This window comes from Puma concolor, chromosome B4, assembly GCF_028749965.1.
Source record: "Puma concolor isolate L17-30 chromosome B4, mPumCon1.1.hap2, whole genome shotgun sequence".
Taxonomy (NCBI): domain Eukaryota; kingdom Metazoa; phylum Chordata; class Mammalia; order Carnivora; family Felidae; genus Puma; species Puma concolor.
In genome coordinates, this window is record NC_141673.1 from 79,362,413 (window position 1) to 79,386,869 (window position 24,457).

Below are 24,457 nucleotides of genomic sequence, written 5' to 3' on the forward strand. Positions count from 1 at the left end.
GGTCCAGAGCGTAGGGCGTAAGTGGTGATTCATTATGCTTGAGAAGGGAACTGTGTGTATGCTTTAGAAAGTTAATTTCAAACTTAAGATGCTTGGAATGGTAAGGAGATTTTGCAGAAAAATAAAGTTTAATAATTTCTTTATGACTGGATTAAGATGATATTTGTTTTGTTTTGATTTTGTTTCTTAGGTCTGGCAGATGGTTAGATAACTTTAAATAATTAAAGGGAGGTTTTTAGGTTATTGATAGTTTGAATTATCTTTGGTACTTTTCCTTCATCCTTCTTAGCAATCCATGATTATCCATAAGAGAAATTAATATTCTCTTTTTAAATTATTACATTAAGTTCAATTTTGTTTTAACTAATTGAAGATTTATGTTACGATTTTTAAAAATTTTTATTTGAGGGAGAGAGAGGGTGTGGGGAAGGGCAGAGAGAGAGAGAGAGAGAGAGAGAGAGAGAGAAGCTTAAGCAGCCTCCATGCTCAGTGTGGTACCCTGAGAAGGGGCTCAATCACATGAGCCTGGGATCATGACCTGAGCCGAAATCGAGAGTTGGACAGTCAACCCACTGAGCCACCCAGGCGCCCCAAGATTTATTTTAACATACATAAATTGGTGTGCCTTTTATGTAGGCCATCTTGTATGGAGCCCTATAATAAACATTTTTTTGTGGTAAAATTAATAGCACTAAAGACTAAATTATAGGTAAGTCCACTATTTTACTATGTCTGTATCTTTGCTGTCTGAAAGGTGCTATTTTCAAGGCTAGTTCTGTAGAGATTAAAATTTGGTCTTGTGTATAATATAGCTGATTTTTGGGGTGCCTGGGTGGCTAAGTGTCCGACTCTTGATTTTGGCTCAGGTCATGGTCTCATGGTTCATGGGTTTGAGCCCCATGTAGGGCTCCGTGCTGACAGTGCAGAGCCTGCTGGGGATTTTGTCTCTGTCTGCGCCCCTCCCCCTGCTTGCATTCTCTCTTTCTCTCTCTCTAAAATAAATAAATAAATAAATGTTTAAAAATATATAGCTGATTTTCTTTTTGCAAAGATTAGTCTAATAAAATCATTCTGAACTACTGACAGGTTGGACCATATTCTTAGATCACTTATTCAGTTTTTCAACAGCCTATAAATTTTTATGGCTAATAATATAATAAATGACTGGGATAAAAGATGGTGCTTAGTCCAGAGCTTGTGTAACCTAATTAAAAACAAGTTAAAAATGGTGCTGGGAGAACTGGACAGCAACATGCAGAAGGTTGAAACTAGACCACTTTCTCACACCATTCACAAAAATAAACTCAAAATGGATAAAGGACCTGAATGTGAGACAGGAAACCATCAAAACCTTAGAGGAGAAAGCAGGAAAAGACCTCTCTGACCTCAGCCGTAGCAATCTCTTACTCGACACATCCCCAAAGGCAAGGGAATTAAAAGCAAAAGTGAATTGCTGGGACCTTATGAAGATAAAAAGCTTCTGCACAGCAAAGGAAACAACCAACAAAACTAAAAGGCAACCAACGGAATGGGAAAAGATATTTGCAAATGACATATCGGACAAAGGGCTAGTATCCAAAATCTATAAAGAGCTCACCAAACTCCACACCCGAAAAGCAAATAACCCAGTGAAGAAATGGGCAGAAAACATGAATAGACACTTCTCTAAAGAAGACATCCGGATGGCCAACAGGCACATGAAAAGATGTTCAGCGTCGCTCCTTATCAGGGAAATACAAATCAAAACCACACTCAGATATCACCTCACGCCAGTCAGAGTGGCCAAAATGAACAAATCAGGAGACTATAGATGCTGGAGAGGATGTGGAGAAATGGGAACCCTCTTGCACTGTTGGTGGGAATGCAAATTGGTGCAGCCGCTCTGGAAAGCAGTGTGGAGGTTCCTCAGAAAATTAAAAATAGACCTACCCTATGACCCAGCAATAGCACTGCTAGGAATTTATCCAAGGGACACAGGAGTACTGATGCATAGGGGCACTTGTACCCCAATGTTCATAGCAGCACTCTCAACAATAGCCAAATTATGGAAAGAGCCTAAATGTCCATCAACTGATGAATGGATAAAGAAATTGTGGTTTATATACACAATGGAGTACTACGTGGCAATGAGAAAAAATGAAATATGGCCTTTTGTAGCAACGTGGATGGAACTGGAGAGTGTGATGCTAAGTGAAATAAGCCATACAGAGAAAGACAGATACCATATGGTTTCACTCTTATGTGGATCCTGAGAAACTTAAGAGAAACCCATGGGGGAGGGGAACAAAAAAAAAAAAAAAAAAAAGAGGTTAGAGTGGGAGAGAGCCAAAGCATAAGAGACTGTTGAGAACTGAGAACAAACTAAGGGTTGATGGGGGGTGGGAGGGAGGAGAGGGTGGGTGATGGGTACTGAGGAGGGCACCTTTTGGGATGAGCACTGGGTGTTGTATGGAAACCAATTTGACAATAAATTTCATATTAAAAAAAAAAAATGAAAACAGGAAAAAAAAAAAAATAAAAACAAGTTAAGACAAAAACTCAAGGCATACCCCCCCCTTTCTGTCTCTCTTTCTCAAATAATTTTTGTTTTTATCCAAAAAAAAAAAAAAAATGGAAATCCTAAGTGGAATTGTCTTTTTCAGACCTTTGTTGAATCAAAACTAATGAAAGAAGAGCTTATAGTATGTCAAGTTCATGGCTTCATTAAATTTCAATTGTATTATAGGCAGTGTAGAACATGTTGGTTTATTCTTTGTGTTATAATGCTTCTGTGAACCAATTTAGTTTTATGTTAAAACTGGGATGAAGGGAGGGTATGGTGGGGCAAAAAGGGAGAGGAGAAATTGAAGGGAAGAAAGTTACACGTCTTTGTAGTTCGCATTTCTTTATTATATATTATGTATATATAAGCATATGATATTATAAGTGAGTATTTACATTCAGTAGTCAGCTGGGGTAATTAGAGAGCTTCACTTTCCCTATCAAAACCCTGTTGTAGTATGTCAGCTTGTTTCTTTCGGAAGCGTTTTGCTAACTATTGAAGATGGCTGGAAAGAATAGGAACAAAATGATTAATTAGGTATTTTGATAGAAATAAACAGCTGATAAATTTCCTGAGGTTTTACAAAAATATTTGAAGGCTGATGTCCTTTTCCCTATTATTGTATTTATAAGTGGTAATTATTTTAGAAGGGTTAGACAAAAATTAGCAATATTTCAAATATGGTAGTATGTGCAGGATAGTAGCCAGTGAAAGAAAATAAACAGGAGAAGCAGTCTACCTGAAGGACAGTAGAATTTCACCTGTTGTAAACTCAGCATTAGGCATTATGAACTGTATGATTTTTATGATATTAAAGTACATTAAGATAGTTTCATTTAGACTACCTGGTATTTAGTCTACGGATGCATACTTGATTCCTCGATCATTTTTCTGTCATATAAACTCAGAAGCTTGATTTAATGAAATGTTTTCTGCTTAAATTTGCTTTACGAGTTAAAGAGAAACTTACATTTCTTACACATGTTCCCTTCCCCAGTTTGCTATTTATAATTGTAAGATTTTCCATTTTTGCTGAGTATCATGTTTAGCAGTGAAGGGCTTAGCCTTGCATGCTCTGTAAAGCTGAATTAAAGCCATCTTTTCAATACTGCTACATTAGCATTGTTTTCCTCTATCTTAGCTGCCATTTACTTGAAGAACATGGTGACACAGTACTGGCCTGACCGAGAACCTCCACCAGGGGAAGCGGTATTTCCATTCAACATTCATGAAAATGATCGCCAGCAAATACGTGATAACATTGTGGAAGGAATAATTCGGTCTCCAGATTTAGTGAGGTACATTATACTATATATGATTAGTAGCAGGCACAAAATACTTGGATGGGAGAGGTTGGATTTAATCATCAGCTTCAAGTTCGTATTTCTAAAGAGGTAAAGTAATGAAGGTGGGCACTCAAAAAATATTGTTTTACTTATTTGTCTTTGCATTTGTAATTATTTGCCTCAGAATATTTTGCAAAAGATTTAGTTGCTATAATTAGCCACAAAGAGTTAAGGCAAAAATCATACTTACCTAAGATTATATAAATCCTTGCTATTTAAATAATCTGTGTTCTTAGTTATGGTTTCTTTACGTTTTACTATCTGTTTCTGCCACTTCCCCCACCCTGATACAGGGAAATTGACTTCTGGGAATTTTAACCTACCACTTTTCTTTATACTTTACCTATCTTTTTACTCATTTTTTATGAACTAAGTATCTTTTCCTTTGGAGAAGACAGGATAGAGTAGGTATAAGCTAGAAGATTGGCTCTGGTTTTTATTTTTTATTGTTTTTAAATTTATTTTATTTAAAAAAAAATTTTATTTGAGAGAGAACATGAGCAAGGGTGGGGCGGGGAGAGAGGAAGAATCCCAAGCAGGCTCCATGCTGTCAGTGCAGAGCCCGACGTGGGGCTCAAACTCATGAACCGTGAGATCATGACCTGAGTTGAAATCAAGAGTCAGATGCTCAACCCACTGAGCCACCCAGGAGCCCCTGGTTTTTAAAGTTCAGGTTAGAGGGGCAACTGGGTAGCTTAGTGGGTTGAGCGTCCAGCTCTTGATTTCTCAGTTCAGGTCATGACCTCGCAATTTGTGGGATTGAGCCCTGCATTGGGCTCCAGGTTGATGGCATGGAGCCTGCTTGGGATTCTCTCTCTCCCTCTCTCTCTCTGCCCCTCTGTGGTGTGTGCACTCTCTCTGTCAAAAGAATAAATAAACAAACAAACATAAAAAAAATAAAATTCAAATTGGATGCTATAGAGCAGCACTGTCCAAGAGACCTTTTTGTGATGATGGAAATCTATAGCCATGGCATGACTGTTGAGTACTTGAAATGTGGCTACTGTAACTGAGGAATTGAATTTTTCATCTAATTTTGGTTAAAGTGTTAACATAGAGCTAGTGGCTTCCCCTATTGCACAGCAGAGCTCTTGGGTCATAAAAATTTTGCAATTTTAAAAAAGGAAAAATAGATTTTTTTTCTTTCTTTTTTTTTTTTTTTTTTTTTAACGTTTATTTATTTTTGGGACAGAGAGAGACAGAGCATGAACGGGGGAGGGGCAGAGAGAGAGGGAGACACAGAATCGGAAACAGGCTCCAGGCTCTGAGCCATCAGCCCAGAGCCTGACGCGGGGCTCGAACTCACGGACCGCGAGATCGTGACCTGGCTGAAGTCGGACGCTTAACCGATTGCGCCACCCAGGCGCCCCTAGATTTTTTTTTCAATGTGAGCTTGTAATTAAGTTTCTGTTGAAAAGGGAGGAGGGAAATAGGTGAACCTGAGGTAGGGGAATGAAACTGTTTAATGTTAAGAGATGAGATATAGCTTTATCCCCAAGTGTCTCATGTACATTATGTCATAAGCAGTAGTAGGGGAAAAACGTGGGAGGAGAACAAAAGGAAGGAGAATAAACATTGAACTCCTCTTTGTGTAGTTATTTTGTTAAGAGGAGAAAGTAGGCATATTGATTAAAGACAATCACCATTATTCTCAGTGGGGTGCCCAAACGCCAGTCTGGCAGTGGTTCCCCTATGCTACTGTCATGTGTTTGTGTCTTGTCAGATCTTTACATTTACTCTCTGAATTGTGTGACCCTTCCACACAGTAATGGAAGAAAGGATGGCTGCTCACTGCCATTCTTGGTGTGGTTGGAATAAGAAAGGGTTGACGGGGGAGGGTCACCTGAAGGTGAAATTTAGAAAAATGAAAAGTTTCAGTTTTATTGCACACAAATATGACCTATTTATTGTTTAGGAACAACTGGTGGTGGTGCAAGAGGAGACTTTTATCTTTGTTATGAGGCAGTTGCTTTATGTCCTTAAGGCTTAATTGTAATCACTTTTGAAGAACTGTTTTCAAAGTTTAAGAGTATTGCAAAGGAAATTTTTCAAATGGATTTTGTAACATAAAGTAAAGGTATTATTTTGTGGGTTTCATTTCAGAGAATCCTAGTTATTGGCTATTCAACTGAACACACAGTTTTTTTTCCTAACCATTTGCAAATGACCACATAAGGACATATTGTTTGTTTGTAGAAGAAAAATGTTTTCCTTATTTTTTTTTTCAATCTCAATACAGTAGGGATCCCATTGGAGAAATAATTACCGACTTAAATGTTATGAGGTCACATCTTTTATCACTTAACTTTGTGGTGTTATTAAAGAGAATTCTCTCGGGGCACGTGGGTGACTCAGTGGGTTGAGCGTCCACCTTCGGCTCAGGTCATGATCTCATGGTTCGTGGGTTCAAACCCTGCATCAAGCTCTGTGTTGACAGAGCCTGGATATTGCTTCAGATTCTGTGTCTCCCTCTCTCTGCCTCTCCTTCACTCACACTCTGTGTCTCTCTCTCTCTTAAAAATAAATAAAACATTAAAAAAAAAATTAAAGAAAATTCTGTTTCATGACTTTCTTACTGCCTTTTTCTTCATTTCTTTGCAAATAACTCTTAGCTTTCATCTTCAAGAATTGCCTGCTAATAGTTTCTTATTCTTAAAGTAAAGAAATTATTATCTCAGGAAGCTTTGATAGGAGCAGCATACTGTGTTGGCTATTAACTGATAATGGATGCTTCAAGGTTTTGGCTCACAGAGATGCTTCCCATGGTTATGACGGCCTCGGTTTTACCTACTTTGACTATTTTTAGACTTTTTCCAGTTGAAATTATACAATACTTTATTTGTTTTGTTTTGTTTTCCCCTTAGGATATAATAACCAAAAGCTGGAAAATTTTGCAGAGCTGAGGTGGATTTGTTGTCTGTTTTTTTTTTTTTTTTTGGCAAAAATTTAAATGAATTTTTATTTTTAATTTCTTGTTTTTCCCCCAAAGCTGTATTTAGGATAATCCTGTTTGAAAGTTTTCATTCATTTTAGGAAATTACGTATTTTTGTGTGTTTTCGTAAGTAAAGATACTGAGGAGGTTTTCCTTTATAGGACTGTTGTTTTTTTCCCCCTACCCCAGATATGTAACTATATAATATAGGTAAATAGGAGTTAGAGTGTTGTTATGAAAATTATTAGAGGTGTTTGAAACCTGATATTTATAACTACTTCGATTTTGGACTTTTTTCCCTCACCTTATAGAGTCCAGTTAACAATGTGTCTCCGTGCCATCATTAAATATGATTTCCCTGGTCACTGGCCGGCGGTAGTCGACAAGATAGACTATTACTTGCAATCACAGAGCAGTGGAAGCTGGCTTGGCAGTTTATTATGTCTGTATCAACTGGTGAAGACATATGAGTAAGTTGATTTCTGTTGGCTGAAGATACCAGTCTTGTGTTACTTAGAAAGGATTAAATTGCATAGAGAGATCTGCTCTATGGGTGTTCTGCAGAATCAGGTTAGTTTGGGAAATGTTAGGTTAAGCACAAACATGTTTATTTACTACAGTTATTCAAAGAACCTTTAATCTGCTATTGTACATTGCTAATCTCTAAGGCAGTGATAAGATATGCAGTGTTTCTTGAATTTGTCAGTTTCAGAGGCCCATTTATTAACAGCTTTCCTTGGAAACTCTCATATAGAGGTACTTTAACATTTGTGTTCAGGTGAGTGCATTGTTAAGTAAACCAAACGTTTAACTTTTTGGATGCAAGATGTTGAAGTTTCTTTGCTAGTAACCTTCTTTTCGATAAAAGTTGCTTGGGAGATAGGAGACTAGTGTCACATTTAATAGCATTGCTTTCTGGTTTCTAAGAGGATTGCTTCCTTCTTAGGTATGCAGAGTCCTATAGTTAAAAACTAGTTAGTTCAGACTCTGTAGAGTCTTTAGAAGATATTTTAAATTGGGAGCAATTGAAATGATCTAAGAACACCTAAGTTTGCAAGCTATTTTAGGTTCTCAATTTAACGTATTATAAGAAGAAATGTTTTTTCCCCACATTATAATAGGATTGTCCATTTAAAAAGGCATATCAACTTGTATTTTATAGGAAGAGTTGTGGTATGATGAAAATTTAGTAGAAAAATTCATTTAGGAAATTTGCTAAATAGTCTAGAATGCTTTTAAATCAATTTAAATCTTTCTAGAAAGATTTTAGTTTCGCTGCCTAAAACAGGGATGTGCTCTTTCAAAGTTTCTTCCAAGTTTATTCTAACAGTCCATACAAAATGTTAGCCAGTGTTTGGAATGTTTTGTTAGCTTTATCTAGTTTAAAAAATATTTTTTTGTTCATTATTTATAGCTCTTTTGTAGGGGGGGAAATGATTTTTTTGTCTTTTTGTCTTTGCTCATGTAGATATAAGAAAGCAGAGGAAAGAGAGCCTCTTATAGCAGCAATGCAAATATTTCTGCCTCGTATTCAGCAACAAATCATGCAGCTCCTTCCTGATTCCTCACATTATTCTGTTTTACTACAGAAACAGATTCTGAAAATCTTTTATGCACTTGTTCAGGTAAGTTTCTACTGCAGAAGAAAAATATAGGGTCTTGTAAATATGGCATATGGAAAGTGCTTAATAAGTGTCAGTTATTAAAAATTATTATATATTCTCACATGTATTTATTTATTTTTTAAAAATGTTTTATTTATTGAGGTTGGGATGAGGGGAACAGAGAGAGGAGAGAGAGAATCCCAAGCAAGCTCTGCACCGTCAGCATGGAGCCTGACGCAGGGCTTGATCTCACAAAACTGGGATCATGACCTGATCCGAAATCAAGAGCTGGACCCTTAACTGACTGAGTCACCCTGGTGCCCCTCACATGTATTTCTTAAAAAAACAAAAAACAAAAACAACCTCATGAGAGAATAGGCTCACAGAAATTAACTTAGTCATCCAAGGTTATCTTAGTGTCAGAGCTCAGAGTCACTGACTATACCTTTCACTCCAGTGTCTGAAGTGCTGGGTAAGGAAGAACCAGGGTAATTAACTGCCCCTAAATTACTTGCTTAATCTGTCAGCATTCTGCCTACTGATAAATTAGGATTATGGGAGAAGAGGAGGGAAAAGAAGAGGGTCCCTCTTTTACTGGGAAATCATACTGGTGATAGTTTCTTTGCAATTTGACCCAATTTAAAGCTAACAAAAAAGATTTAGTACCTCATTTTTCTTCACTTAAACTACTTCCTTTTTCTTATCTGAAAGCTATAAAGAATATTAATATGAGAGTCTAAAACGTAATTAGAAGGGGACAGAGATGGAATGTTTTAAATATAAAAATATTTTAAATTTAATCCTTGAAAGATTTAGATAAATTATTTAGATCTGGGTGGAGGAAGAATAATTGTCAGGCTCTAAAGTGTTTGAAGATGAATGAGTCATATCTCTGTTAGCATGCCTTTTTTTTTTTTTTTTTTAAAGTTTATTTATTTTGAGAGAGTGAGCGTGGGGTGGAAAAGGGGCATAGAGAGAGAGAGAGAGAATCCTAAGCAGGCTCCACACTCAGCGTGGAGCCCGACACAGGGCTTGATCTCATGACTGAGATCATGACCTGAGCCAAAATCAAGAATCATATGCTTGACCAACTGAGCCACCTAGACTCCTCTAACATGACTTTTTAGTTAGTCATGGCAAGAGGGTAGTGTTGTTGAGTTAGAGAGCCAAGATAGTTGGTTTTGTTCTTGGCTCCATATGCCACTTAATTAAGTACTTTTGTAGTATTTCAGAATATTTCACTTCAATAACAATTTATATTTTTAGATGAATCTTTTAAACTTAAAAAATTTTTTTAATGTTTTTATTTTTGAGAGAGAGACAGACTGAGTGAGGGAGGGGCAGAGAGAGAGAGGGAGACATAGAATCTGAAGCAAGCTCCAGGCTCTGAACTGTCAGCACAGAGCCCAACATGGGGCTTGAACTCACGAGCTATGAGATCATGACCTGAGTCGCTTAACTGACTGAGCCACCCAGGCACTCCAGCATCTCTTAAACTTTTAATAGAGAATGATCTGATGTAGGGTTTTTTTCTTTTTCTTTTTTTTTTTTTCCAGCTTAGCCTTTTGTGGGGAGATGGAAGGGAGGAGGAAGTGTATCTGAAAAGAGAGAAGAAACTAGGATACTTGGAAACTATATTCTGCCCCCCCACCCCTGCCCTTTTTTAAAACTAATAGAGACGGAAGATATATGGTACCTTTGGCTATTTATTAAAACACTGTTCAGAAATTTTCCTTGGGAGAAGCACTCTACTCTGAGGGAAATATTTTTTATTCCGTGAGATGTTCTGCTGTTAGATAGAGGAACATCCCATTTATACAGAGGCTGGACTTCCCTTTCCCATCTAAAGAAGCATAGTAGGAATCAGGAAGTAAGAGGCTGATGAAATGATTTTCCTAAAGCCTCCACCTCTGTTTGATTTGCTAAGAGGGCAAAGTCTAGAATGTTTTCTCTCAACATTTGCTGCTACAAACCTAAAAAAACCAATGCAAACCCTCAACATTTTTTTTTTTATTTTTTTTTTTCAACGTTTATTTATTTTTGGGACAGAGAGAGATAGAGCATGAACGGGGGAGGGGCAGAGAGAGAGGGAGACACAGAATCGGAAACAGGCTCCAGGCTCTGAGCCATCAGCCCAGAGCCCGACGCGGGGCTCGAACTCACGGACCGCGAGATCGTGACCTGGCTGAAGCCGGACGCTCAACCGACTGCGCCACCCAGGCGCCCCAACCCTCAACATTTTTAATCACTTTGGTAATCTATTTTATGCTACTACAGTAATATGCTCCCTCTGGGAATCCTGGAAGCAAAAATTCAGGCAGCTTTAAGAGGTACCATACAAGGATAATGTATGGAGAAAGTTAATGTCTGATAATTTGGGAAGAGGCAGAAAAATGTATTTTAAGGAGTATGATACAATTAAGTTGACTTTGTCTAGGTAGCATTTATTAAACGTTGTGTACAGGGCATGTGGACATTCCATACATACTTCAGAATTCAGTTTGTCCAGAAGTGAACTCCTCGTCACTCTCCCACTAATGCTGAATCCGCTCCTCCTCTGCTCCCTATCTCAGGCCCAAACCATTCCCCGTTGCACTTAAGCTGGGAACTTCCTAACATGGCTTATAAAACCCTTCTGGCTCCACCTTATCTTTTACCATTCTTACCTTTGTACTTTACACTCTAGCCATACCGAAATTCTTTCAGCTTCATGAGAACGTCATGCCTTCAGCCTCTGAAATGCTGTACAAAAATACAGGAACACTCTTGTCCTTTATGCCCTGGGCAGTTTGTGCTCTTTCTCCAGGTCTCAGCTTGTGTATCACTTCTAGAAAGATGTCCCTGATCCCACCAGCCTGGATGAGGCGATCCTTCCATGTGTGCCTTTAACAATGTTGTACTGTTTTTTATCTGGATTATATATCATACCGTATTGTAATTCCTTGTTTATATGTGTGTTTTCCCTAACTAGAGTGTAAGCATTGTGAGGACAGAGACTGCCTCTTACCTGTCACTGTGTTCTTGACGTGTAGAGGTTTTGAAAATGCATGGATGCAGAGGCACTGTGCCTTGCCTCCTGTAACTCACAGTGTGGTTATAGAGTAGCTATGGTGTTATGCTGCAGCGTAAAGTAATTGAACAAAGTGTGTCATGAGGTAAAGATTTTCATTTAAGTGGTTAAAATGAGTTCTCACCACAAATAAGGTAATTGTGTGAGGTGATGGAGGTGTTAACCTTATTTTGGTAATCAATTAAAAAAATATATATACGTGCATCAGATAATCACATTGTGTATCTTAAGCTTACACAATGGTATATGTCAATTATATCTCAATAAAGCCTGGGGAAAAAAGTGGTTAAAAGGAAAAGCTTGATACACAAAGGGGCAAATGGTAAAAATCACTTATCTAGAATCTCATGCTGAATAAATGAGACCTTACTGTAATAAAGTTCTTTTTTTTTCATTTAAAAAGGTTGCAGAGAAACAATTCATGGCATGTATACTTCTAGATTTTCAAAATTTTAGTTTATGTATATATGCTTATATCTAAGTTAAATTTACGTTGAACCATATGAAATTACCATTTTCATGGTCAAATGTTAACCATTGGATGTATTTCAGCCTTCCAATATAGGTGAAATTGTGGCTTTTTTCGGAGGGGAAGAATTATTGTTTGATGACATCGTTCTTTTGCTTTCAGTATGCATTGCCTCTTCAACTGGTGACTAACCAGACCATGACAGCGTGGATGGAGATCTTTCGAACTATTATTGACAGGACAGTTCCTCCTGTAAGGAAGGGCTTCTGTTCTTCAGAAAAATTGGGAAAACTTGGGTTTGGGATATTTGTGGTGGGCCAATTGATTATCTTAGCCTGCTATTTGTAAAAACAATTACTATTCTCATAAAAATAGTAATACTTATTTTTATAAAGTTCAGATAAGCAAAATTAATAAAATATATTTAATCCTACTAAAGACGATAAGAACCATTTTTTTTTTAAATTTTTAAAATTAAGTTTATTTTGAAGGAGAGAAACCATTTTTAAAACTTGGTATTTATTTTTCTGGCCTTTTTTTCCCTGTGGATCTATATATGGCCACATTTTATTTATAAAAATGGCATAGGTAGGTACTGTTTTGAAATTCATTTTTCATTTAAAATCTCTTGTAAATATTTTTTATTATGAATGTTTTTATATTGTCATTTTTGTTGAATGCTTCATTTGCTGGACATTTAGGTGGCTTTAGGGTGTTGGTGTTTTAACTATAAGGATGTATGTAGTTAAATTTTTATGTACATACACTATTATTTTCTTTGGATAAACTCCTAGAAGTGTTTAAGACTTTGACAGATCTTACAAAATGCTCTCTAGAAACATTGTCCTGGATTATACTTTATTAAGTAGGGACTGAGAATGTCTGTCATGTTAAATTCTAAGGTTGCCAGTTTGGTAGATGAAAGACGGTGTCTCTTTTTTTTAAAATTTTTAAAAAACATTTATTTATTTATTTATTTATTTATTTATTTATTTATTTATTTATTTATTTTTGAGACAGAGAGAGACAGAGCATGAATGGGGGAGGGTCAGAGAGAGGGAGACACAGAATCCGAAACAGGCTCCAGGCTCTGAGCCATCAGCCCAGAGCCCGACGTGGGGCTCGAACTCCCGGACCGCGAGATCATGACCTGGCTGAAGTCGGACGCTTAACCGACTGCGCCACCCAGGCCCCCCCCCCCCCCCCCCCGCCTTGTTTTTCTTTATTTTAGTTCTTTTTTTTTTTTTTTTAACATTGACAGTGTATCATTTTTATCTGTAATAACAGTGATGCTGTATTTCACTAGTCAACCTAATAACTAGTCAAAATAACTAAATTAAATTACACATTTTTAAACGTAAGCTTGTCTTCAAATATGCAATATTCTTTATTTTATCCATATCTTGGACAGACTATATTGAGGTTTAATTTATATACAAAATATACAAAATTTAGGTAACAGATCAGTGAATTTTGACAAACATTTACCTGCATCACTATTTCCCAGATCAAGATATCATACCTTTCTGTCATCCCAGAGTTTCCTCAAGGGACATGGTGTTGTGTATTTTGTTTTACATTTATTTGGGCCTTTTGAAGGTAGGAGATAAATGTGAACAATAGCATTAGTTAGTTGAAATTTGCTTTGCTTATTTAATTCCTACCTAGCAATCGTAAGTAAGAATTTGCATTTGTATGGCAATCTTAACTCACTATAATATTAATTTATAATAAGATTTATTTTGCTTTTGTTATTTACATAAACCCCTTTACCATGCAGGAATTTAATCTGGGTGTTTTTGTCCCCTTAGGAGACTCTGCAGATTGATGAGGATGATAGACCAGAACTAGTCTGGTGGAAGTGTAAGAAATGGGCACTACATATTGTAGCTCGTCTCTTTGAACGGTAATTCTGTTTACTAGATTTGTGATCTTATGGTCAGTACCTCAGTACTGAATATAATAAAGCTCGATAGGTCCCTTGATGCTTCACAGTATATCACTGTTAGCCTTGTTTTTTATTTTTGAGAGAGCGAGAGAGCGAGCGAGCGAGTAGGGGGAGGGGCAAAGAGAGGGCAGGATACAGAATCCGAAGCAGGCTCCAGGCTCCAGGCTCCAAGCTGTCAGCACAGAGCCCGACTCAGGGCTGAAACTCAAGAACCATGAGATCACGACCTGAGCCAAAGTCAGATGCTTAACCAACTGAGTCACCCAGGTGCCCCTCACTGTTAGTCTTTAAAGCCACAGTGGGCAAAAAGAAGTCACCCTTTGTTTGTTTTAAGGTAGGCCTAACTGTGATCATTGGCTTTGAGATTATAATGATGTGGACAGTCTTCTCTGGTCTTTCTGTTCTTCTATAAAAAAAGAATGGGCATGACATTTTTTTAGTTCATTGGAAATACCTAGGAATTGTACAAGAAGGTGCATGGCTACTTAGTTCCATAAGAAAGTTAGTGAAATTTAATTATTGATGCATTTTTTGAAAAAGAAAAAAGAGTCATATATAATATTTTTATTTGTAATATTTGCCCTTTAGGAACTCTTGGTTAAGTAGGTGGAAGCTTCTGTCTGAAATTTTAAGTATGGCCCAGAATCTAAGTACAAGCTTATTATGATTTCATCTTGGGGCTTGTGGAAAAGGGGCAAGTGTTAGTTTTCTGCCCATATAGCATAGATCTTTCAACAAGGGATGGTATTTAAGCTAGTGAGCATGCTCTTGTTTTAAAAATTTACAGCATTTAAACATTTTCTCTTTGTGTTTTAAGATATGGAAGCCCAGGAAATGTCACAAAAGAATACTTTGAATTTTCTGAATTCTTTTTGAAAACCTATGCAGTGGGAATTCAGCAGGTAATAAACGTATGCTTTTTAAATAGAAGGACAGTTACTCCTGAAAATAGTTGTCATTTCTGTTCATTTAAAAGTAGATTATGAACATATTAATACATTATATATTTATAGGGGATAAAATGGCAGATCTGGGAATCTAATATAGTGCAATCAGTTTTAGAACCAAACGTCCTAGGGCAGCTTCCATAAGAAGTGTCCTTCCAAACTCCTAGATGCTAGATTCAAAGCTTTTAAGTTTATTGATACTGATGTCACAGTGACCAGTGCTTAGATTGGGTTCTTCTGTTAACTCTTGGACCTCTTATGGGTTTCTTATTCTCTGTTCGTTTGATCTCCCCTCTTTGTTCTAAACTTTTATATCAGAAGATTTATGTAATGAATTGATTCATTTCAAGGGAGCTTGAGCTCAGAAATTAAGATCTTTGGTTGAGAACTTACACATTTTTGTGGAAGTTGAGGAACCATTCTCTACAGTGCAAATTAGGAGTTCTTGAGAAATAATCCAAGTTGATATTAATATTTAAAACGTACAGAGGACATTTGGGCATGAAGATTGGTTGATCTGTATTGCCATTTGAATCACATTTTTGTTTATATTTCAACAAATAAAATTTAATAACTATTCAAGCACTGGCTGTTTCAGGACTACAGTGAGGAAGCAAAGATTAATCAGACATAGTAAAAGGCTTTAATGATATAGAGGGTGTTTCTAGATTTTTATAAATCTATGCATATTAGTTTTCTTTATTGTCAGTGATATCAAGCTAACTGCCTCAAACCTGTCATCATAGATGGAGTACTTCCTTTTATAGATGATCGTTTTGTCTACTATCATTTTATAGATTATCATTTCTAAAAAGCACCTTGCAACAATTCAGGAAAGCTATGGCTGTAATTTTCTCACAAATTATTTTGTTGGCCCACAAGACAGTCTGTAGGGAATATTAGTGAATAATGAATAAAATTATCTGTTCAGCCGTTCAGTATGGAAACTAGGATAATCAGGAAGCCAGGCAGTTCTGTCTTCTGTTATTTCCACTGCAGTTAAACTCATTAACCATCTTGAAGTTGATACCTTCTTGAAGTGTGTTTGGCCGAGTTTTTCCAGTGTCATGTAAATGTGTGTATGTTTTGTATGTACATACACATTCAGATTTGATGGCGTTGCATCCATGTCATAAACTATTTGTACGTTGGTTATTTAAGATATATATTCCTAGTATTTAAAAATTATTTTCTTATTTAAAAACTGTTGTCTCCTTTGCTGTTGTTTCTTTGGGTGAGCCAAACTGTCTAGGAAGACCCATGTTCCATAGCATCCCCTTTTGGCCTGCATTGCAGAAAGGGCATCTAGGCGATGGTGGGACTTCTTACAATGCTTATAAACCTAATTTTACATAACTTGAGCTGAATTTATGTTCTGAGTTCATCAATTCTGTACATGTTTTGAAAGAACTCTCTTTATTTATTTAGCAGTTTAGGTTTAAGCTTGCTATCCTGAAGTGCTCTGGGATCAGGAATTAGAAGATTTGGATTTTGTCGTAGTGCTACCTCTGATGGGCAGGTCCTTGGGATAGTCATAAGCCACTTTGGGCATGGTTCCTTCCTTAGAAACAATTTAAAAAAAAAAAAACAAAAACTTTTCAGTTTTGTGTTATATTTACAAAGACTTTCTGTGGTGTGGGATTATAAAATAAAATTCTTCGGTATTTTCTTCTAGGCATTCTATGCTTTCGTTTTTGTTGTTGAAATAGTTCCCCATCTGGAATTAATTTTGGGATGGAGTTTAGTTAGGGAGCCAATTTATTTTTTTTTTCATCGGGCTAATCAGTTGTCCTGATACTGTTTTCTGGATAACTTATTATTTTCTCTTCCAATTTGAAATGCAGCTTTATCAAATAATTAAAATCTGTTAATGGTATCTCTTGCTGTATACATGTTTTCAGTGTTCATTTTGTGAAGTCTGTTATTATTTCTCTTAACCGGAGTCTTAACTTATTTGAAGAGCTTAGTTACATGGAATAGAACATAGACTTGTGACTTGTTCTGCGTTGTTCCACAGGTTAGAAGTAGGACAAAAGGCTGGAAATCCCAGTGAGACGTCCTTTAGTTCAGTATAACTTGGATCCATCTAATTAAAACTGCCCACAAGTTTTCTCACAAAATATTAGTTTCTCTAAAAATCAGTTTATTTTTATTTTTGTGGATTCTGGGTTTTATGTCATGCCTAAAATGCCCCTCCCTTTAACCTTAAAATTATTTATGTTCTCCTATACTTTCTTTCCCATTTACCTGTAGGTACTACTAAAAATTTTAGACCAATATAGACAGAAAGAGTATGTAGCCCCCCGTGTTCTTCAGCAAGCATTCAACTATCTCAATCAAGGGATTGTTCATTCTGTCACCTGGAAGCAGATGAAGCCACACATACAGGTCAGTGTCAGGGAATAGCTCTCCAAAATTATTCTCTGGTTAAGTTAGGTTTTCTAGACACTAATCCTGTATGTCATATTTAATATATTTTTATTTCTATTAATTTCAAATGTGTGCAGTCTTATATTTGATAGGAGGGGCTTGGAAATTTAAGTATGTGAGAAGAGTGAAGCTTTCAAGTTTAATAGAGTTTAAGACCTGGATTCATTTGGTCTTTCTTGGAGTCTCATGTGGCCTCAGTTTCTCTTCTGTTCAGTTGGCTAGTGTTTTTCTATCCTTCTTATCTTCTTTTTTTTAATGTTTTTATTTATTTTTGAAAGAGAGAGAGCATGAGTGGAGGAGGGGCAGAGAGAGAGAGAGGGAGACATAGAATCTGAAGCAGGCTCCAGGCTCTGAGCTGTCAGCACAGAGCCCAACGCGGGGCTTGACCTCACGAACCATGAGATCATGACCTGAGCCAAAGTCAGACGCTCAACTGACTGAGCCACCCAGGCGCCCCTCTATCCCTCTCATCTAAAGGTTACTAGGATCAGATGTGGTATTGTATGCAATAGCATTTTGAAAAGAGTCACCAGGGCTGTACTAAGGTAGTATTATTTTGCAGTAGATGAAGCCTGAAGCATGATCATTTTCTTTTGTAGATAGAAGCTAATGAGGTTTTTATTTTTCTTTTTGGCTTAAGTTCTGTAGCAGAAGTTATAGTTTTCTGTTTTTATATCAATTGTTTACTTAAAGATAGAATTCAGCCTCATTATTTAAAGAACAAATGAGAATCAAAAATTATGAGCCATTAATGAATAAATTCTTATATGTATGTAGATAATTTTAGGTAATTCAGGGATGTTAGGAACTGAATTTTTTTTTTTCTCTCAAACTGTGAACTCTTAAATTCTGTAATCTCTGTGATAGTTCCTAAAAAGGAAAACACATTTCTTTACTTTGCCTTTGGTGTCCAGGATGGAATTTGCTTAGTATTACCTTATTACTGGTTTTATAAATATAATATCTTTTGTTTTCTGTAGACCTCTTAATAATATTTGTCTAATCCTGTTGATCAAATAGTGATGATTTCTTTGCAGTTAATAATGGTACTGATTTCATTTTATATACTATGTTCTTATAAAGTAAGAGTGAATTTTTTTTCTTGATGCCTTTGGCCTTATTTTTACATAGCCATTGTATAGGAATAAGAAAAGTCCAGTCTCTTAAGAAAAGTCCAGTCTCTTGGTTGAATTTTTTTCTCCCAGAATTTAATTTGGAATAAGTGAGAAGAGATGATCCTATTTCTACATATATAATTGTTAAATGGGCTTAGTAGAGCATTAGCAGCAGATATGATTTTTTTTCTGACTGAAACCTGCATTTCTAGAGTAGGAAATTCGGTTTTTGAAAGTGGAAGAGGAAAAGAAATTTTAATATTGCTGGCACGTTGACATTTAGGACCAAAATGGAAATGTAAGAATGTTCACAATAAGAAATACAATAATAAATATAATCTTGGCTTGATAATTATCTCTCTTCCTTAAAGAATTAAGGTGTGTTTAATATTGGTCTGTTAGTAAAACTTTATTATCCCTGCTTTTGCTTCCAAGAATAGCATTTCCATTCATCTCTTTATATTTTAATCAGTTGTTTAAAAATAATCTTAAGTTTAATTCTGTCTGCCCCACACCCCCAGGCTCTTGCTTTCCTGCTTTCCCCTCAGCCAACACAGGCTGAACATAAAGATTAACAGTTTGGAAAACGAACATCAGAAAGGCTATCAGTAAATACATTATTAATATTCCCCAAATTTGAATAGCCTATAGCCATTTGTTGTTTTGTTTTTTCTCTTCTTAGAATATCTCTGAAGATGTGATTTTTTCTGTGATGTGTTATAAAGATGAGGATGAAGAACTGTGGCAAGAAGATCCATATGAATATATAAGAATGAAATTTGGTAATCGAGATGATTTTATTCCTCATTAGTCTCTTGATATGTAGAGTAATATAACTTAATTTATATTTTTAAGCAGATTTTATTGCTGTATTAAATTCCCAAAGTTCTGCTTTACATGATAAACTCTGAAGAGTTTGATGTTCTCTTGAGCCAGTGGACTTGAGGCCTTTGCGTGTAGAAGATGGAAAGCTGTTTTGTTCACCCCTCTTAGGGGTGCTGAAGCAGTCATGGAGCCAGCTACAACGCTTTCTGTTTTGATGCTGATCTGGAGGGACCATCCCTATCTCTACCTTTGGGAATACCCATTTGTAGATTGGGTTGTTCTTAGTCTGGATCGTTTGGATTTCTGCATATTTTAGGAGCATTCCAATTTAGTATGCTTCTTTATCTTAGTGGCTAAGTATTCCAGAAGAGAGTGAGATTACCACTGTGTGGTCCCATTCTCTGGAGGTTCTTTTTGCTTGGATCTTTCTGGAAGTTATTGAGTTGTGTAGGTTGCCTGAGTTCATTCCCTTTTACCCTGGTTTAAATGAGTTGCTTCATGGAATACTGTCACTTAACATAGCAAAATGTTGTTTGAATACCTGTTTCTCCTGCAGCTTAGAGCCATTTGAGGGCAGGGACTTTATCTTGTTTATTTGCTTTATGTTGCATTCTCCATCCCTCCTACACCTCTCCATTCCTCTACTAGTATTTGGCTCTAGTCTACCTTCAGTAAATGTTGAAATAAATAATTGATAAAATTAGCCCTGCCCAAGTCATGATGAAGATAGTGACAACACGGTGCTTTTCCCTTGTTCGGCCAGGTGTCTCTGGCTACTTGAGTTCAGTCTGCTGGTATAGATGCTAAATTATTGGGTTATATTGTTTTTACAGTGCTTTGTACTTAGTATTGTTTGGTCTATTGAGTGAGGGAGTGCCTCTTGTATTGGAGACAAAGTATGGGAAAAGCAAATGAATGAGAAACAGTATTTACCATCTGCTTTATCCCTCCATTCTACCGTTTCCTTTTGAAAGTCATTTCACATATGCATGATTTATTTCTCCTTCCTAACGCTTTTGTTTTCTGGAACAGAGTGATTAGCCTATCTTTCTTCTGTCTTCTTCAAGATATTCTTTTAGTGTTTAGTTTTTCTTTAATACCTGTGTGTTTTTCTAATGTGCAGAGTATTTGTTTAGTGTTCAGGGAGCTATCATTATTTCACTTTTCATGTTGAATGAGATAGTATCTCAGTTTTTAGAAATATAATACTTAAGAGCTGTGAGTGTTGATTGATAGAATTTACATTTTATTGATTAAAATAATATGGACAATTCAAGACTAACTGAAGTGTTTTTTGAAAAATAATCTTCTTTTGTGTACTAGAACATAGTGCCTACTATTTTTTTACTTTTGGATATATTGGATGCATATATTTTGGATACATGTATTTTACTTTTGGATAGCTATAGGAAAGAATAATTACAGAATCATGTAATTTTCTTTTTACATTTTTGTCATTTATAGTTATTTACATGAACAAATTATTCTTATCTAAATGCATTGACTGATACTAATAATGTTTTTAGATTTGGTAAAAACTATGAGAGCTCACAGGTTCTTGTGTTACGACAGTATGGGTGTGACGCTGGCTTGGTCACTTATTTCTAAATTTTATTAAAAATTTTTTTAATGTTTATTTTTGAGAGAAGGAGACAGAGGATGAGCAGGGGAGGGGCAGAGAGAGAGGGAGACACAGAATCTGAAGCAGGCTCCAGGCTCTGAGCTGTCAGCACAGAGCCGGATGCCGGGCTGGAACTCATGAGCTGTGAGATCATGACCTGAGCCAAAGTCAGACGCTCAACCGACTGAGCCACCCAGGTGCCCCACTTGGCCACTTATTGTGTGACTGTGGGCAAGTTACTTACCCTCTCTGAGATGCAGTGTTTTCAGCTATAAAATCAGCAATGCTAATAGTGTTGGGAAGATTAAGCAGGATAATAGTTTATTAACTTATTTAACTGCTTAGAGTAGAATATTAGATGGTTGTAAAATCTTAGCATAGTGCCTGCCAAAGAAGTAAGTGCCTGGTACAGTAGGTAATCTCATTAGTATAGTGCCTGGCACTCAATAAGTGATAGTTATTAGTATTATTACATTTGTATTTTATATTTTGGCAAAGACTTAGATTTTTTTTTTTTATATATTGAAATATGGGCATATAAGATACTTTTCAAGTTTTCAGATTTTTATCTATAACTACCTATTCTGAAATTTGTGAAATTTTTCTTGACATTAAACAGTGTGTTTTAAATAGGTGTGTATTCAATAAATGCCCATTGAATACCTGCTAAATCTACCTGTTGACAGAGCTGAGCGCTAGCCTAGCAGTCCATCATGGCTTTTACACTTGTGGTTCCTTGGCTTGGAGAGCTTTCTCTTTAGAATTCCATGTAGAGTTTTCTCCCTCATTCATTCAATTTCTGCTTAAGTGTTGCCCTAACAGAATTAAAGATGGTTTCCCTGACACCCCATTTCCCTCACTCTCCATACTCCATCACTCTCTTTCTCCTTATCCTGTTGTAAATTTGTTCTGAGCCTGACTTATTATGTGTGTATGTGTGTATATGTGTATAATTGGTTTCTTTTTTTTCCACCATGTGAGCTCTGTGAGGGCCCTGTTTGTTTGATCTTTGTGTCCCCAGAGCCTAGAACAGTGCTGGCACATAGTAAGCACTAAATAAATTGTTGTTGTTTTTTGATAGAAAGCACTTTTCCTGTGAAACAGATATGCCAGCCATGTATTATCCTCTTTAATATGCTTGTTTAAAAGGACAGCCTACAGAGTTTGATAAATAATTGTTGTGCATGGGAGCACCAATACACCTTTAACTTTTTTTATGCTATAAACCAGTGTCATATGTGGAGTGTTTTATTTTTTTGTTTTGGAATAGTGGTCAGTCAGGTTTAAAATCTATAATAAGTAATTGTATTTTTACTAATGTGGTTTAACCTTTTAAAATCTTAGATATTTTTGAAGATTATGCTTCTCCCACCACAGCAGCCCAGACTCTCTTATATACTGCTGCAAAGAAAAGAAAAGAGGTATGCAGTAATTCCTTTTAAATCCAAGATGGAGAGGTGCACTGTGTGGATTTGACACTCTGTTATACCCCTAGTATTTGACAAATTATATTATTCATTATAACCTATCACTTTAGGAATATTTTTCTGTCCTAGTAAGGGAAAAGGGTTGTTTTCTTAATTATAATTGCTTGATAAAACACAGTAAAATGGCTTTAGTTTTGAAAATTTGTACATCCTATTTAATACTATAGCAGTTGGGCAGTGAAAGCTCACGTAGACTAAAACAGATTCTTCTGTTTCTGTAGGTGTTACCAAAAATGATGGCATTCTGTTATCAAATCCTGACAGACCCGAACTTTGACCCTAGGAAGAAAGATGGAGCCCTGCATGTGATTGGTTCCCTTGCTGATATTTTATTGAAGGTTCAACTACTCAAAATATAATTTACTTGAGCATAGGCAAATGAGAGGATATGACAGTTATGAATAATTTAAAACTTGTGACTGCTTCTGCATAATTGATTTGACTGTAAACATCCTTTTCTCTGTCACCTGTTTCTTTGATTAAAACAAAAATTTTACTTTGTCAGTTTTTCAGCATGAAACTGTTGCTAAATTAAAAAAGGATGCAATATGACTTTAGTGTTATTGCTGCAAAAGTCAAAAGTCAATCAGTATCAAATTATTTTGTAAGGTACTATTTCTTCTTTTAAAACATACAATATGTAGGTCACATAATTTTATAAAATTACACATAGAAGTATACTAAGCATAAGTCATAATAAACACTTTATTTGGTTGTGATTTTTATATATGAAAAAGGCATTGATAAGTTAAAACTTCATATCTATCTCCTAACAGAAGAGTTTATTCAAGGACCAAATGGAGTTGTTGCTACAGAATCATGTATTTCCACTATTATTGTCTAACCTGGGATATCTTCGAGCTAGAGTAAGTTTTCCATATTTCCATTGTGTTTCTTAAAATGTTCATTTGTGGGGCACCTGGCTGGCTTAGTTAGAGGAGCATATGATTCTTGATCTTGGGGTTGTGAGATCGAGCTTCACGATGGGTATAGGGATTATTAAGAAAAATAAACTTTTTTTTTTTTTTAAGAAAAATAAACTTTAAAAAATGTTCATTTGTAAGATATTTTTTGAACTAAATGTTTTTGGATAAATTGACCATGTATTGGAACAAAATGAAGTCAGACTGTCCCTTATGGTCACATAAGCTGAATAAAGAACAAACTAATAAATAAAGGATTTATGGATTTTAATTCCAGCTGCTTTAAATTTTCACTCTAGCCCCACTTGCTGCATTCATAAAACATGGAGTGAGAGGGATAATGTTATAGCAATAGTACAATGTAAATTTGTAAACTGATTAATTTTCAGTGTCCAAAACAGCCTGAAATTCTAGTTTGGCTAAAACCTTAATTAGTACAGATAGTATATTAGGTCGATATGCCTTAGAAAAATGGGGAAGATAATAATTCACATAAACTTATTTGTGTTCTAAGTGTATATGACTTCTAGAATCAATATCTTTTATGCAGAAATAAAAATAGAACTTTAATTCGAGAGCCTAGTGTTTATCTTTATAATTACATCAACACAAAAAATGTCTTGCTATAAAGAACATACGTTAACAATGTCTTACACACTAAAGCCTTTTTATAAACAGATGGCAACATTCACTGGAGAAGTATTTGGGCACATGTAGATTAGAGGTATGGAGGGCATACAAGTGTTTTTATAGGTAGGCTGTAACCTTTGACAGTCTGTGTGAATTGTAATTCTCTTGCTAAAAGTCTTTTAGCAGTAAAACAAATTACTGTTAATTGTGTTTTATGTACATGGAGAATTAAAGTAATAATATGATTCTGTGGTCTAATAGTTTAAAGTTTGGTAATCTATATAAGATTTAAAATTCTTCATACCTTATATGAGCAAAAAAGTTTGCTAAGTCCTTACATGAGTAAGGGAAAATAATATTTCATTTGTTTGCTGGGAAGGCCAGCAAATGAAAGTTAAACGTTGGTTTGTAGTAGCTCTTACATATAAATAACACATTAGTTATGACTCATAATATTTATTAAGCATAAACAGGATTTCTTTTTTCAGAGACGCTTCAGTTAGGCCCATTTTCTTTTCCCTGTGAAAAATTGCGTATAGATAATTTAGAAGTAACAACTGTCTTTTT

The 24,457-nt window shown here is 35.9% G+C and overlaps 1 protein-coding gene across 4 annotated transcripts in view; it reads left to right on the forward strand.

Annotated features, from left to right (window-relative positions):
- The window catches only part of IPO8 (importin 8), an 87,739-nt gene that overhangs the window by 11,809 nt on the left and 51,473 nt on the right, over positions 1-24,457 (forward strand). For 2 of the 4 annotated variants that reach the window (XM_025930292.2, XM_086713724.1), the window contains exons 3-13: positions 3,684-3,840; positions 7,133-7,291; positions 8,290-8,446; positions 12,127-12,216; positions 13,776-13,870; positions 14,730-14,814; positions 17,113-17,247; positions 19,087-19,186; positions 22,195-22,271; positions 22,559-22,675; positions 23,114-23,203. In XM_025930292.2, coding sequence (XP_025786077.1) covers positions 3,684-3,840; positions 7,133-7,291; positions 8,290-8,446; positions 12,127-12,216; positions 13,776-13,870; positions 14,730-14,814; positions 17,113-17,247; positions 19,087-19,186; positions 22,195-22,271; positions 22,559-22,675; positions 23,114-23,203 — 1,262 coding nt within the window. The remainder of the gene's footprint in view (positions 1-3,683; positions 3,841-7,132; positions 7,292-8,289; positions 8,447-12,126; positions 12,217-13,775; positions 13,871-14,729; positions 14,815-17,112; positions 17,248-19,086; positions 19,187-22,194; positions 22,272-22,558; positions 22,676-23,113; positions 23,204-24,457) is intronic. The other 2 variants (XM_086713722.1, XM_086713725.1) reach the window with 2 other exon arrangements.